This window comes from Balaenoptera musculus, chromosome 3, assembly GCF_009873245.2.
Source record: "Balaenoptera musculus isolate JJ_BM4_2016_0621 chromosome 3, mBalMus1.pri.v3, whole genome shotgun sequence".
Lineage (NCBI taxonomy): Eukaryota > Metazoa > Chordata > Mammalia > Artiodactyla > Balaenopteridae > Balaenoptera > Balaenoptera musculus.
Window position 1 is genome coordinate 78,885,873 of NC_045787.1, and position 14,601 is coordinate 78,900,473.

A 14,601-nucleotide genomic window follows, 5' to 3' on the forward strand; every position below is an offset into this window, starting at 1 on the left:
AACTTTAACAAAATAAATGTAAATTCAATTCACTGACAACTAAAAAAACACTGCCGAGAGAAATTAAATACGTAAATAATTGGAGAGATAAAGCATGTTTGTAAACTAGAAGATTCAGTGTTTTATTACGATGCCAAGTCTCTCCAAATTTATCTATAGATTCAACACAATTTCAATAAAATCCTAAGAAGATTTTTTTGGTAGAAATTTACAAGCTGACTAAATGTATAAAGAAATACAAAGGACCTAGAGTAGCCAAAACAATTTGGAAAATGTACAAAGTTGGAGTACTACTCTTAGTACCTGACTTTAAGAATTATTTATAAAGCTACAGTAATCAAGATCATTTTATTTTGGCCCAGGGATATTAGATATATAGTCAATAGAAAAGAAGGGAATGTCCAGAAATAGACACACACGTGGTCAATTTTTTTTTTTTTTTTTATAAAGGAGTCAAAAAATTCAATGAGGAAAGGTTACTCTTTTCAATAAATGATGCCACAGAAACTGGACATCCAGTATGGAGGGAAAAAAATGAATCTCAACTCTTACTTCACATTGCACAGAAAAAATTAACTTGAACTGAAACAATGACCTAACAGAACAGCGAAAACTCTTCTAGAAAAAAAAAAGAAAAGCTTTGAGATTTTAGGTTAGACAAAGATTTCTTACATGGGATACAAAATGTATAAAATTTTAAGGAAAAAAATTAGAAAATGGACTTCGTAAAGATTTAAAACTTCTATTCTTTGCAAATTACTGTTAGGGGAAAAAAAAAGGCAGACCATAGATTTGGAGGAAATATTTACAATATACATATCTGATAAATAACTGGTATTCATAATATATTAAAAGTGCTTATGGAGGATGTTGATGATGGGAGACGCTATACATGTGCGGGAGCAGAAGGTATATGGGAAATCTCTGTAGCTTCTGCTCCATTTTGCTAACCTAAAACTGCTCTAAAAAGTAAAATGTATTTAAAACTACAACAGAAAAAAAAGCTTACAACTCACTAGCAAGAAAACAAACTACAAAACAGGCAAAAGATTTGGCAGGGGGCTTCCCTGGTGGTGCAGTGGTTGAGAGTCTGCCTGCCAATGCAGGGGACGCGGATTCGAGCCCTGGTCTGGGAGGATCCCACATGCCGTGGAGCGACTGGGCCCGTGAGCCACAATTACTGAGCCTGCGCGTCTGGAGCCTGTGCTCCGCAACAAGAGAGGCCGCGATAGTGAGAGGCCCGCGCACCGCGATGAAGAGTGGTCCCCACTTGCCGCAACTAGAGAAAGCCCTCGCACAGAAACGAAGACTCAACACAGTCATAAATAAATAAATAAATAAATAAAAGAACGTGAATTTCTTTAAAAAAAAAAAAAAAAAAGATTTGGCAGGTACTTTACATAAGACATACAAATGGCCAAAAAGCACATGAAAAGAGATCAACATCATCAGTTATCAATAAAATGCAAATTAAAACCATAATATGACTGCATTACACAACTATTACAATAGCTTAAAAAAACTGACAATAGCTCATGCTGACAAGGATGCAGAACAACTGGAACTTTCATACATTGCAAAGTGACACAGCTGTTTTATGTAACAGTTTGGTAGTTTCTCTAAAAGTTCATTAAGTACTTACCATATGACTTACCAACTCTTTTCCAAGGTATTTACCCAAGAAATGAAAACATATGCAAAAAACAACTTGTAAAGGAATGTTCAAAGAAGTTTTATTCATATTAGCTAAACACTGGAAACCCATTTGTGAGGTGAGCAGTGTATCCATACAATGGAATTTTACAAAGCCATGAAAAGGAACGAACCACGGATATATGTAACAACATGAACTAATCTCAAAAACACTATGTGGAGCAAAAGACAAAAAAGTACATACACTGTATGATTTTTACTAATTTACGTATTAAACTTGTTAGACAAATCTAATATGTAGTATTTTAAAGCAGACCAGTAAGTAGTTTCCTGGGCTACCGTTTAAGTATGGAGATTGACTGGAAAGGGGCAATGAAAACTTCTGGAGTGACGAAAATATTCTGTGTCATGAGTATGTTATATATTTCTCAAACCTCACCAAACTGTATACTTACAGAGCATGCAACTTATTGTACGTATATTACACCCCAGTAAAGATGACTCAAAAAAACTCTCATTTGAGAGTTTCTCTTCTTAGGATGTAAATAGCTCCAAGAGAACATTCCTCCTGTCCTAACAAGAAAAAAGATGGTTAATCTAAAAAAAAAATCATAAGTTTTTCTTGAACCCATTAGAGACCAGAGGTCACCAGGCAACCAAGTGAGCCGAATTATAAAGAATGACAAGACTCTCCAAGAGGAGCTAATATACATTAACTGTATACTATATTTGACATATTATGACAGGAAGAGAGAGTTTATAAAGCAGGTAAGAATAAATTAGTTCAGTTTGAATGAATTCTTAAAGACTGTGTATGGGTTACTGCTGTGGTTTGCAAATGCAGCAAAAACACAGGGATGCTGCAGGAAATTTTAAATTTTCAAGGGAAACACAGTGACAAATATCTATTGGCCCAAAACAACATTAACTACCAGCTTGAGATGGTTCAGTTTCATCATTATATCCCATTACATTGCAAAGCTGTTTTTTGATGGTTTCTTTGATAAACAAGTACTGGGAGAAAATCAGTGTGAAACAGGTGATAAGGGTGGCTGTCTCCAATCTGATTCCATGATCTGAGAAGTTGTACAACAGGTGCACATATCCCATGAAAAAGTACTTAAGGTTATTTTAAGAATAAAAAACAAATATTTTTCTTTTAATACTCCAAAAACTAAGATTAGAAGGGAATTTCCTTAACATGACAAAGGTCATATACAAAAAACCTATGGCTCATACCATACTCAGCGGTGAAAGACTGAATTCTTACCTTTTCCAACCCAGATGGGAATAAGGTAAAGATGACCATTTTTACCAACATTATACTAGAGGTCATTGAAAGGACATTAAAGGAAGAAGAAAAGGCATCAAGATTGTGAAGATACAATTTTTTTCTTTTCACAGAAGATGTGTTTATCTATGTAGAAAATCTCAAAGAATCTGGAATTAGAGCTAATTAGTGAGTATAGCAAGGTCACAAAATAAAGGTCAAATCCAAAAAACAATGAACACTTAAAAATTGAAATTTAAAAAAACATAATAGTAGAAAAATATGAACTACTAAGGGGTAAATTTAACAATATATGTGTAAGATTTGTACACTGAAAAACCACAGCACCTGATGAAATTAAAGACCTAACAACAGACATATATACTGGGTTCATAAGTCAGAAGTCTCAATATTGTTAAATTGTCAATATTCTCCAAATTGATTATAGATTTAATATAATCTCAATAAAGATCCCAGCAGGCTTTTTGGTAGAAATTGAGAAGTTAATCCTAAAATGTACGTGAAAAAGCAAACGAATTTAGAATGCCAAAACAATTTTGAAAAAGAACAAAATTTAGAATTCATACCACTTGATTTCATGATTTACTATAAAGTACAGTAATCAAGATAGTGTGGTGTTAGCATAAGGGCAGAAATATAAATAGGCCAGAATAGGGAGCCCAGAAACAGACCCACATGTATATGGACAACTGATTTTCAACAAGGTGAAATAAAAATTCAGTGGAAGAGGACAGTCTTTTCAATAAATGGTGCTGGAAAAATGGGATATACATATTCCAAAAACAAAATATGAAAAACCCACCCCCACATGCAGTTTTGATCCATATCTCATACTACATACAAAAATCAACTTGAAATGAACCGTAGACTTAAAAGCAGTTCCTAAAAGTATAATCCTTCTAGAAGAAATCATAGGAGAAAAAATCTTTGTGACCTCAAGTTAGGCAAAGATTTCTACACACAAAGAATGAATCATAAGAGAAAAAAATGGATAAACTGGACTTTATCAAAATTTTTTAAATTCTGCATTTCAAAAGAGACTGTTAAGAAAATGAAAACACAAGCCATAGAGTAGGAGAAAATCTTTGCAGCTTATCTGATAGATGACTTGTATCAACAATTCTGTTTTATAAAGTTGGAAAAAGTGTGAACAGATACTTTACCAAAGAGATAAGGATGGCAAATAAATAAACTAAAAGATGTTATCACTAGTCACTAGGGAAACACAAATTAAGTTACCACTGCACACTTATCAGAATGGCTAAAATGCTAAATGCTCACGAGTAGAGAGTAATAAGAACTCTCATCAGTATCTGGTGGGAACATAAAATGGTACATCCACTTTGGAAAATGGTTTGGCAGTTTTTTATAAAGTAAAACATATGATTTACCATACCACCCAGCAATCCCACTCCAAGGTATTTACCAAAGAAAAATGAGAATATGTCTATCCAGAGACCCTTACATGAAATGTTTATAGCATCTTTATTCATAACCCAAAGACTGGAAACCCAGTTGGTGAATGGTTAGAAACAAACTGTAGTACATCCAATACGAGAAATGCTACTCAGTAATAAAAAGGAGGGGATTTTTGCTATTTCACCTGAAAAATATTGCAAATGCGACCTATTTCTCTTGCATTATAGTGTCTTTACAAGTTGTGTTCTTTACTTGTGAGTAGGAAAAGATAGTGGCATGCCATCTAAAAACATATTTCCTCTCAAAAGATAAAATAGACAAATCAAAATGTTTTATATTTTCCATCTACATACCACATCTCTGAATCTTTTCACAAAGTATCATTAAATTTCTTAAGTAGCCATAAATAACAGAAACCAATTTTTCATTTATATGTAAGCACATGCATATTATTTATAACAGTGGAATTAACCTCTATAATTCAAGTCAATAAATATTAAAATCCCTAAAAATATTACTTGGGCCCTTCTCTGCCAATTTCAATTTATGGAAATGACACTTAGTTGTTTCTCTATTTCTCAAGTGTCTCAGGTGATTTATTAGTCAGGTTTAAAAACTGGAAGATAGTAAACAGACTCTAGTAATAGAGATGCTGATAAGGCATACTAAAGTTTCCAATAATACTAACAGATCACCTAACAATGACAAGAAAGAAAAGTTTGGTAATGCTAGCCATTTATGGAACATAGCATTCCTGGGAGACATCAAAATAATGAAAAAAACACAACTGATGTGTGAGGCACTGTTTTAGGTGCTGGGGATACAGCAGTGAACAAAATAAAGGCCCTGCCCTACTGGAACTACATTCTAGTGAAGAGACAATGACAAATGAAAATAATAATAATAATAAAGTCAAGTAATGGTTAAGCGTTAGAAGAGAAAGCAAGATAAGGAATGTAAAAATAAGGGCAGGGTACTAATTTGGAGACCTGAGATGACATTTGAGCTGAGACCTGAGATGACATTTGAGCTGAGACCTGAATTAGGTGAGGGAACAAGTTTTCTGCAAATCAGGGATAAAAATATTCTTAATAGAGGAAACAACAATCCAAAGACCCAAGAGTATTCTCGGGTGTATTCTAAAAACAATGGAAGTAACATGAGTGAGGCAAAACAAACAGAAATAGCTAGGGGGAAAGTGTCATAGATTAGAGAGCTGTGAATGCTGAGTCCATTCATCAAAAATTATGGAACATTTGGAAGTTGTTTTTTTTTCTTTTAACTGTCAGTGATGGAGAAGAGTTGAATCAAGTTTTACTATTTTAAAATTAGGTATCTATTAGATATCTAAGTGGAGATGACTTCATGGGGAGTGGTTGAAGCTGAAGATACTCAGCACAGAAATGGTAGAAGGAAAAACAGTAAAGCTGTTGAGACAGAGAAAAGAAATTCAAAAGTCGTATGCTAGCAACACCATAGGAATTCCAAAAAGTAAAAAGAACTGGGCAAGAGGCAAGATGTGAACAAATAAATAATAAAACCACACCTAGACTTAGCACAGTGAAACTGCACAACACCACAGACAAAGCAAAGGTTTTAAAAGTAAAAAGAGAATAAAGCAGTAAGTGCCAATTCAATTCCATAGCTCATTCTACAGATTGGAAACCTAATGGCGGCCTACAATAATGAAATTACAATGCAACCCACATTTCTGCATGTGAAGTATGTATGTCATCAATACAATCGATTATCCTTATCTCATTTAATAGAATCATTATAAGCTAGGGAGCTTCTTGAAACTGTTTATACCTCTTCAATTTAATATTTAGATCAAAACTCAAATGTAGAATAGAATTTGGAATTAAACTAAGCATCTCCTTCATTTGGGAGTTTGAACTACCAATCCCATTTCAAGTAAAGGTTGGGTTTTGTTTTTTTTTAATTTTTTTAAAATTTTATTTATTTATTTATTTTTGTTTGTGTTGGGTCTTCGTTTCTGTGCGAGGGCTTTCTCTAGTTGCGGCGAGCGGGGACCACTCTTCATCGCGGTGCGCGGGCCTCTCACCATCGCGGCCTCTCTTGTTGCGGAGCACAAGCTCCAGACGCGCAGGCTCAGTAGTTGTGGCTCACGGGCCTAGTTGCTCCGTGGCATGTGGGATCTTCCCGGACCAGGGCTCAAACCCGTGTCCCCTGCATCGGCAGGCGGATTCTCAACCACTGCGCCACCAGGGAAGCCCTGTTGTTTTTTTTTTAACTTAAGAACAAGATGGCTAATGGCCTTTTACAATAGAAAATCTGGCACATGAAGCCCCACTGGAGAACTTGTATAGATACTTGAAAAAAATCTGAAAAGTATTTTTAAAATTCTACTTTACCAAGTAATCTCATCTTTCATTATTTAACATAGGTACTATTTCCTAAATCTAGGTCTTTCTTTATAAAGAATCCAAAGATTTTCTGTAATAAAATCTACCTATTAGGTAGGTGCTAAAAAAAAAAGAAAAAAGAAACAAAATTAGCGTAAAGCATTATGCAAAATCACTCACTATCAATATATAGTCATTTCCAGGAGAAAATGTAATTTCAATTGAATTATTTTCTTTTAAATGTCTAAAAGTAAATGCCTTAAGAATTTAACACAGAAGTTTTGACACTGTTTTGATATTTTTGTTGTTGCACTATTGCCTAGTTGCTTCCTTTTAAACAGTTCCATCCATCAATCTTGCATAAAGTGCTGCAATAATATGTAATAGGTTTTATTTGTATTTTTGAATTGAGTCTTGAATGTAAATAATCTGTTTGATAGAGGTATCTATGTTAATATGCTTGAATGTATCAATTCAGAAACATTTAAAAAATTTTTTTGCATTATTTGCTAAGTAATGAACTACTCAAAATTTTAACAGTTAAGCCACATTAAGCAGTTTACCTTTAACTTTCAGATGAAGCTGGGAAAGTCTAGGAAAAAAATCCTATGTTTAATGATTAGTTGCTTTTTCAAATCCCCCCACCTTAAAAACCCTCATAAAGTTATTTATAGTCCAATGATCATTTTCTAGTCAGAAACAGTAATGTGGTGCGAAGACAGAATTATGCCATTTACCCTTTGTGCATACTCTTGATAAATTTCAAGGAAATGAAATCTGTGTAAACCAGCCTATAATCTACACAAAACTTTACTTAACCTCCAAAACAGATCACAAAAGGGAAATTACATATGTAATCTATGTTTTATGCAACTTTAAGGTCCTAATTTTATTAAGCCCACTCACTGTGAAGTTAATGAATGAATCATTCACCCTCATTTTCCACAGTTTTCCAGTCTGAAAATTATCTTCTAACATACCCTAAGCAAAGAATATTTTCTTTATACGCAAACAGGCCATTGCTTTTAGTAAGAATCATTTATTGTGTATTATTAAGGTGGAGGGTTAATTGGTACAATACTATGCATAATCTCTCATTCTCGAAAAATTAAACACAAATGGATAAAAATGGCAGATCAGAATGAGCATGTAAAAAGACAAAAATTAAGCATATTTTATAGAGAATTTTTCCTGTTATATCTATGTACTAATGTTCTTCTCCATGTGTCTTAAAAAATTTATGGCTTGTTCCTTTTCTACATAATTGCTGATTCTTAAAAATAATGAACATATTTTCCATCAATTAATAAATGTTACATACAGTTTTAGGTTTTTCATTCAACTCAGCTATTAGTTGACTGAAATATTCAACTAAACGTAGCATTGTTAAGAAAGTTAGAGCCCATTCCATTGTCTCAAAAATGTAATACTGTTTTATGAAATTTTCACAATAGGATATAATGCAAATGTCCCAGCTACAAAGTGATAAATTAAAAATGCCAACCCTGATTTGTTTGCTCTGTTAATATTATGATTTTATTAAGCATTATAATTTTTTATTAATGCTATCTTGTAGAATAAAGTAATCATTTATACTAATAGTGGAAAAAAGTGAAAAAGCTTAAAAAATGTGTACCAGCACTAAACTGTTTTATCACTTTTATATTTAATTATAATCAGACGTTTAAAAATTTGAGTTATTCCTCTTGTTATCTGACATACCAGGAAAAGACATTCAGGGTAACTCTGGGCGGGGGTGGGGGGGGGGGGGTGGGCAGGGGGGGATAAAGAAGCTCTGTTTTGTACACATAGTGTAAATTTTAGACCTAATTGGATAAAAGGAAAATATTAAAAAATACATCTATGGACAAATTTCTGTATATCACTCCCACAGCTAATCAAAAGATACATTTAAGAATATTATAGGAATATATCAATATACTTATATTTGTCAAAGTTAAGGTTCAAATTTGTTACATCACAGCACACATCCAAGAATGTATGCCACATGATTAAAAAATTCCCACTGAATATAACAAAATAAAAAAATCTGTAAATAAATATAAGGCATTCTAAAATAATATCTGCAGAAAATCAAGAGTCCAACAGATTTCTATGATCTAAATTTTACTTCATAGATTCATATATTCTTCAAAATAGATTTAACTGTAGTGCTACACATTAACAATATTCAACTGCTTATCAAAATATCCTTTTCTAGAAGCTAAATGTTACTACTTAAAAAAAAAAGTTAAGTGCTTGAGGGAATAAGAATGCAGCAGAAAATTACAGGAGCCCACATATCCTTTTTCTTAAATTTAATTTGTCATATATAAGGTTTTTATATACAATCAGTGTGCATTGTAACAGTTTTTATTAAAAGTCAATCAAGTTTATCTAAAATGTTACCTGGCTGCATAGCACATTTGACATTATTGCCCACATGAAAAGGAAAACAAATGGATTTACAATAACTTTTGGCCATTTGGATTCTGAAAGTGTTCATACACCTACCCTTTTAAACCAAATGCATCTGAAAAAAATGTTTCCAGAGCATGCAGTTTAGATTTTACATTATCATCTCACCATTTTCTTACACAATATTGACTAAAAAAGGGAAAGGAAAGAAATAACATGTATCTAATAAAATAGTCAATATAAAAAGGACTAATGGAATTAAGTGGCCCCTTTCCCCATTTTTTTACATTCTAAACAATGACTCCATCAAGACAAATTATTAAAAAGTGTTATTACACTGATATATATATTTTTAAATGATAAGAAGGCCTGAGTTGGTAGGGAAAGGAACAGTCAAAAAAAGCCTGAGAAGGGGAAGGAAGTAAGGAAAGCTCGTTTAATCCATTTACAGTAATTTACAGCCATTGTTTGTGTGTGTAAAAAGGCATAATAATAGATCACAAACAGGAAATTCCTGGCTATTTTACAGATATAAGTACAGAATTTAAATATTCAAGCTTGTGATGAAAAGCGGCAAGGTGGTCGCAGTGTACATGTAAACAAGTAGCTTTGGAAAGTGAATAAAGTCCTTGAGTGTGTTTTCTTTATTAAGAAAAGAACTCTCTTTCATTCCTTCCTGAAACATGATCACAGGTCAGAGTAAAGTTCATATACAAACATAATTTAAATGGATGTCAGTCTAAAACCACTGACTTAAAAACAGTTTTATCCAGCCTATATGGAAGGGCAGTGTTGAGGTCCCTGTAATAGTAAACATTTTCCATTTCTTTAAAAAAGAAAAGAAAAAGTACTACAATATTTGTAGTACAGTGCAGCATAATCCTTAAATATAAAAATATTTTCTCTTCTGTTGGGATAATAGACCTTGCATCCTGGAAAGAAGTAACAATACTGCTACTGATAGAAGATCTGTTTATATCTTTCAAGTCATGTAAGGCAATTACTGTGTTGGTTTATGATATATGGCTAAAAGAAAAGTCCAGAAAGACACTATCAGTTTTTGTTATGTTTTCCGACTACTCCAGGTATGCTCAGGTGTACTTCTGTGTTCAACTGAGTGTTCAAATGGAGATCTGGAGCCATAAGGAGACCTCTGATCTAGTGGTGATCTAGAGCCACTACTGGAAGCTCTATGGTCCAATTGCCAATCTGAGTGATACCTATAATCCCTGGAAGATTTATGGTGTGTATATTCAGAACTTGACCGATGGTCTGAATGCAACCGATGATCTGAATGAGAACGATGATCAGAATGAGTTCTGTCTTTTAAACTTCCTTCCAAATTTGACCTGTGGTCTCTACTCCTGTGATCATCCAGTTTTCTGTGTTTGTCTCTATCACTATAGTATCTAACAAAAGAGAAATTAGGAATTTTAGTTAAATTAATAATGCTAATTAAATGTTTCCAAATAAACAAAATCTTATTAAAAATAAAACAAAATTACTTTAAAGCATACTTTTAATTGTATACAAATTCAGTGTTTAATCACAAAACTTTGTAAGTGAGCTTAAAAATCACTGGAAATATCTCTGCATGCCTTTGGAAAAACTATTCCATTCATTAAACGAAAGTGAAACCATACAAAGCACTTCAGGTAGCATCTAATTTCTCATGCTCATTTTAGATTGGTTGCTACTTTTTATTCTATGCATCATTTGTCTTAATACATCTTAACTATCTGAAAGTTGGAATTAAGATAACTACATGAATCTAAATACCCCTGAAATCAGAGCCTTTTATGAGCCTGTAAGCAGGAAAAAAAATAAAAACCTCTAAAACAGTGTATGAAATAAATTTGTAAAAGAGAATTTTTATTGGTTGGTGATGCCTATTAAAAGCTTCCTTAATTTGATTACTTATATAGTAAGACTTGATATATAAGTCATTGTGAAATTTACTCCATACATAAATGTGGCAGTTGGCTAAAAAAATTATGGCAGTTTAATGAAAAGTAATCTCTAAAATGTTTGCCTTTTCAAATAAAATACACCAAACATAATTTAATGGTTTTTGGTTCACAAAAGGTCCTTATTATAAACAAAATAAATTGTTACGTAAGTCTGTGAAATTACAAACATTTACCACTACAAATATGGCTTTTCCTTTTCATTGTGTGCCTTTTTCTAATTTTAAGAGCCATTATACAATTGACATGTTTGTAATGTGGCTGTGTTTCTCAGAAGAAATTACTGCAGTGAGCACAACTAAAATACAAAAAAACCTACTAACTTCCTTATTTCTGATCTTTACTTTTACCCTTCTCAATATTTTTGTTTGGCTTACAGTAATGATCACTATAATGAAAATATTCCCTTACCAACAAAGGAGTAAAATATATTATTATATTACAGTTGTTTACTACTTAAAGGCTTCAGAAAAATAATAATATATGGAGAAAACTTCCTGATTTCAGGACTATCTCAGATTGCTTCAAGTTTAACCTCAATGAATTGTTTTCACATAAATTAATTACTCACACAAACATTAGTTTTTTTTTTAATGGAATAGAATGTAGAATTCACCACCACCTCACTTCAGCCACAGTCCATCAATCTTTTATTTTACCTTACTTACTATATTTTTAAGAGTATTTGAGCCAATATTCTCCAAAACCACCAATAATGAATCCCATGACTTATAGAACTCCCTACACTAAACTTTTTCTTATTGTATACTTTGATCTTAAATTTATAATTAAAAATCCATTTTTATAGAGAAATTCAGCTCTTAATATTAACCAAAAGAACTATATTTCAGTTTTTCTTATTTACAAATGAAACCTTTACCTTACATAAGACTTATTTTGATTACCTGAAGACTGAATTGGCCGATAAAGTCAAATACAGCAAATAAAATAAATAAGACATCAATAAGCAAAATTTTAAAACTGTCAAGTTTACCTGCTGTCTTGCTTGTAGTGATCCCAATCACGATGATCTTTACCATTACTAAAAGAAGAATAGGGTCTTTTCCTAGAGTCACTCTTTTTATAAGAATCTCCCTGATGTCGGTCTTTATGATGATCATGATATTGAGATAAGTGCCTATCAGATGAGTAACTGTCCCTGCTGCTATCATCATGATTTGTATTCTCTTTTAATCTTTCCACATCTGTTAGATAGAAGTGTCCAACTTTTGTTAATGACTTAAAAAAATACATGGTAAACAAAAGTAACTTCACTGCTAGATTATAAGAAATCCTGTTTCAACTCCAACTAACAAAACCGGTTCTCAAATACAGGCAGTTAAAGCATTTAGAAATGGCTTTATAAAAGCCATACTAAGGCTTACAAATAGGTTACTTTAATCTGAAATGTGAAAAATCACAACCGAAAAGTATAAGGTCCTTTTCCTTCTTAGAGTATACTTTTGTGACTCTTACACAGAAAGAATACATTATTATTCCAAATAATGTTTTTTTAAAAATATGTTCATTTCAACAATTATTCTATAATTTCTAGAAAGTGGTAATAGGTTGATTTATGGGAAAGTTAATAATAAGCTAAAAAGGATTATTAAGATACTAGATTCGATATAATAACATGGGTATATATCATCTAAAACCCCACCAAAAAACCCCCCCAATTTTAAAATTTACTTTCCAAAACAACTAGCAAGACTTACTTACCTGGATTTCTAATCACTTGAGTATTCAAGTTGCTGTTCTGGTCATTATTTTGCTAAAATAAATGCACATGTGTAAGAATCTTTTAAGTGGCTTCAAACACCCTTATAAAAAACAGGATACAGAAAATCCTTATGCTAAAAGAAGTTCTCAAGATATTAGAATGTATAAATGTAATATTTGCAGATATTTTTTAAAAGCATAAACTATTTGTCCCATGACTTTTTAAAAAGTTTGACTTTGAAATAATTTTAGACTTACAGAAAAGCTGCAAAAATAGTACTGAGGGTCCCCATATGCTTTTTACCAGCTTCTCCAACTGTTAATATCTTATATAACCATGGTATAATGATCAAAACTAAGTAATTAATACTGGTACAGTACTATTAACTGAACTACAGACTTTATTCAGATTTCACATTTTTCCACTGAGATCCTTTTCCTCCAGAATCCAATCTGGTACTCCATTACACTCAGTTTTCATGTCTTCTTAGTTTCCTCCAAACTGGGACAGCTCTTTAGGTTTTTCTTGTCTTCCATGACCTTGATACTTTTGAAGAATACTAGACAGCTATTTTATAGAGTATTTCTCAATTGGGGTTTATCTGATATTTTCTCATGATTGGATTGAAGTGATGCTTTTTTGCCAGGAATTCCACAGAAGTGATGTACCTTTTTCAGTACACAATGCAGGGGCTTCATGATGTCAATATGTCTTATTACTGGTGACATTAACTTTGATTGCTTGTTTAAGGTGGTGTGAGGCAGGTTTCTCCTCTACAGAGTTATTATTTTTCTCTTTGTAATCAATAAACATCTTGGAGGAGATACTTTTAGACTATGCCAATATCTTGTTTTCTTGCCCACTAATTTTAGCTTCCCTTGGAGGATCTTACCTGCAACAATTTTTATTGTGAGATTTTCTATTTCCTTCATTCCTTCTACATTTATTAACTGAATTCTTCTGTAAGGAAAAATGTTTCAATAACATAAAGAAAAAATGATGCATTAATTTACCTGAGATTCCTGCCGTTTTTTAATAGCATGCTTATATAATTTATGTAATTTTCTTGCATCAAACTCAGTAAACTTAGATACAAAAATCCACAGGTTTCTAGAAGAAGAAAAGGCAAATTAGTCTGGTGGAAAATGTTTAGCTTTTTAATGAAATCCCTTCCCTCTACACAGAAATATACACATCTTAGCCCTCTATGGAACACGGTCTCAAGAGATTATTTCTAGCATTTTTTTTTTAAACTTCATATATGGATAAGATTCCAAATAAAACTGGACATTGTTAACTTTTACTTCTCTTTCAAATTCCTTCATTTTACAATCTTTGGATTTGAAAAGTAGTAATCAATCCTAATTTGAAACCAAAGGGAAATAAACTTACAAATCAGGAAGGGACTCATATTGTGGTTCAGATTAGATACAAAAGGAATAAACTATGTTAATAGTTTGAGTAAAGATACCATCAGATAATATGGATTAAGCCTGTGAACGAAAGGTCCTGAATAATGCATTAAAAAGCAACTGTCATTTTATAATTGTGATGTAATTGTCATGAGAGTAACATGATCAGACACTATAAACCAAGGGCAGTATTGTATCTTTAGGTCTCTCTTCCCATTCCCAAGGCTGGGATCAGTAACTGATCATGGTACTCCTTCATGATAAATTCAGATGCAGTCTCTGAATCCTTCTCAACACAGCTTCCTCAGAGCCACTAATAACCAGTGACACTTGAGTTGAAGTCTATCTGCCA

The 14,601-nt window shown here is 32.5% G+C and overlaps 1 protein-coding gene across 3 annotated transcripts in view; it reads right to left on the minus strand.

Annotated features, from left to right (window-relative positions):
• Positions 1–9,030: 9,030 nt before the first annotated feature.
• The window catches only part of CHD1 (chromodomain helicase DNA binding protein 1), a 76,327-nt gene continuing 70,756 nt past the window's right edge, over positions 9,031–14,601 (minus strand). For 2 of the 3 annotated variants that reach the window (XM_036845669.1, XM_036845671.1), the window contains 4 exons: positions 13,851–13,947; positions 12,837–12,888; positions 12,109–12,319; positions 9,031–10,556 (listed from right to left, as the gene is read on the minus strand). In XM_036845669.1, coding sequence (XP_036701564.1) covers positions 10,211–10,556; positions 12,109–12,319; positions 12,837–12,888; positions 13,851–13,947 — 706 coding nt within the window. In that variant the 3' untranslated portion in view covers positions 9,031–10,210. The remainder of the gene's footprint in view (positions 10,557–12,108; positions 12,320–12,836; positions 12,889–13,850; positions 13,948–14,601) is intronic. The other variant, XM_036845670.1, reaches the window with a different exon arrangement.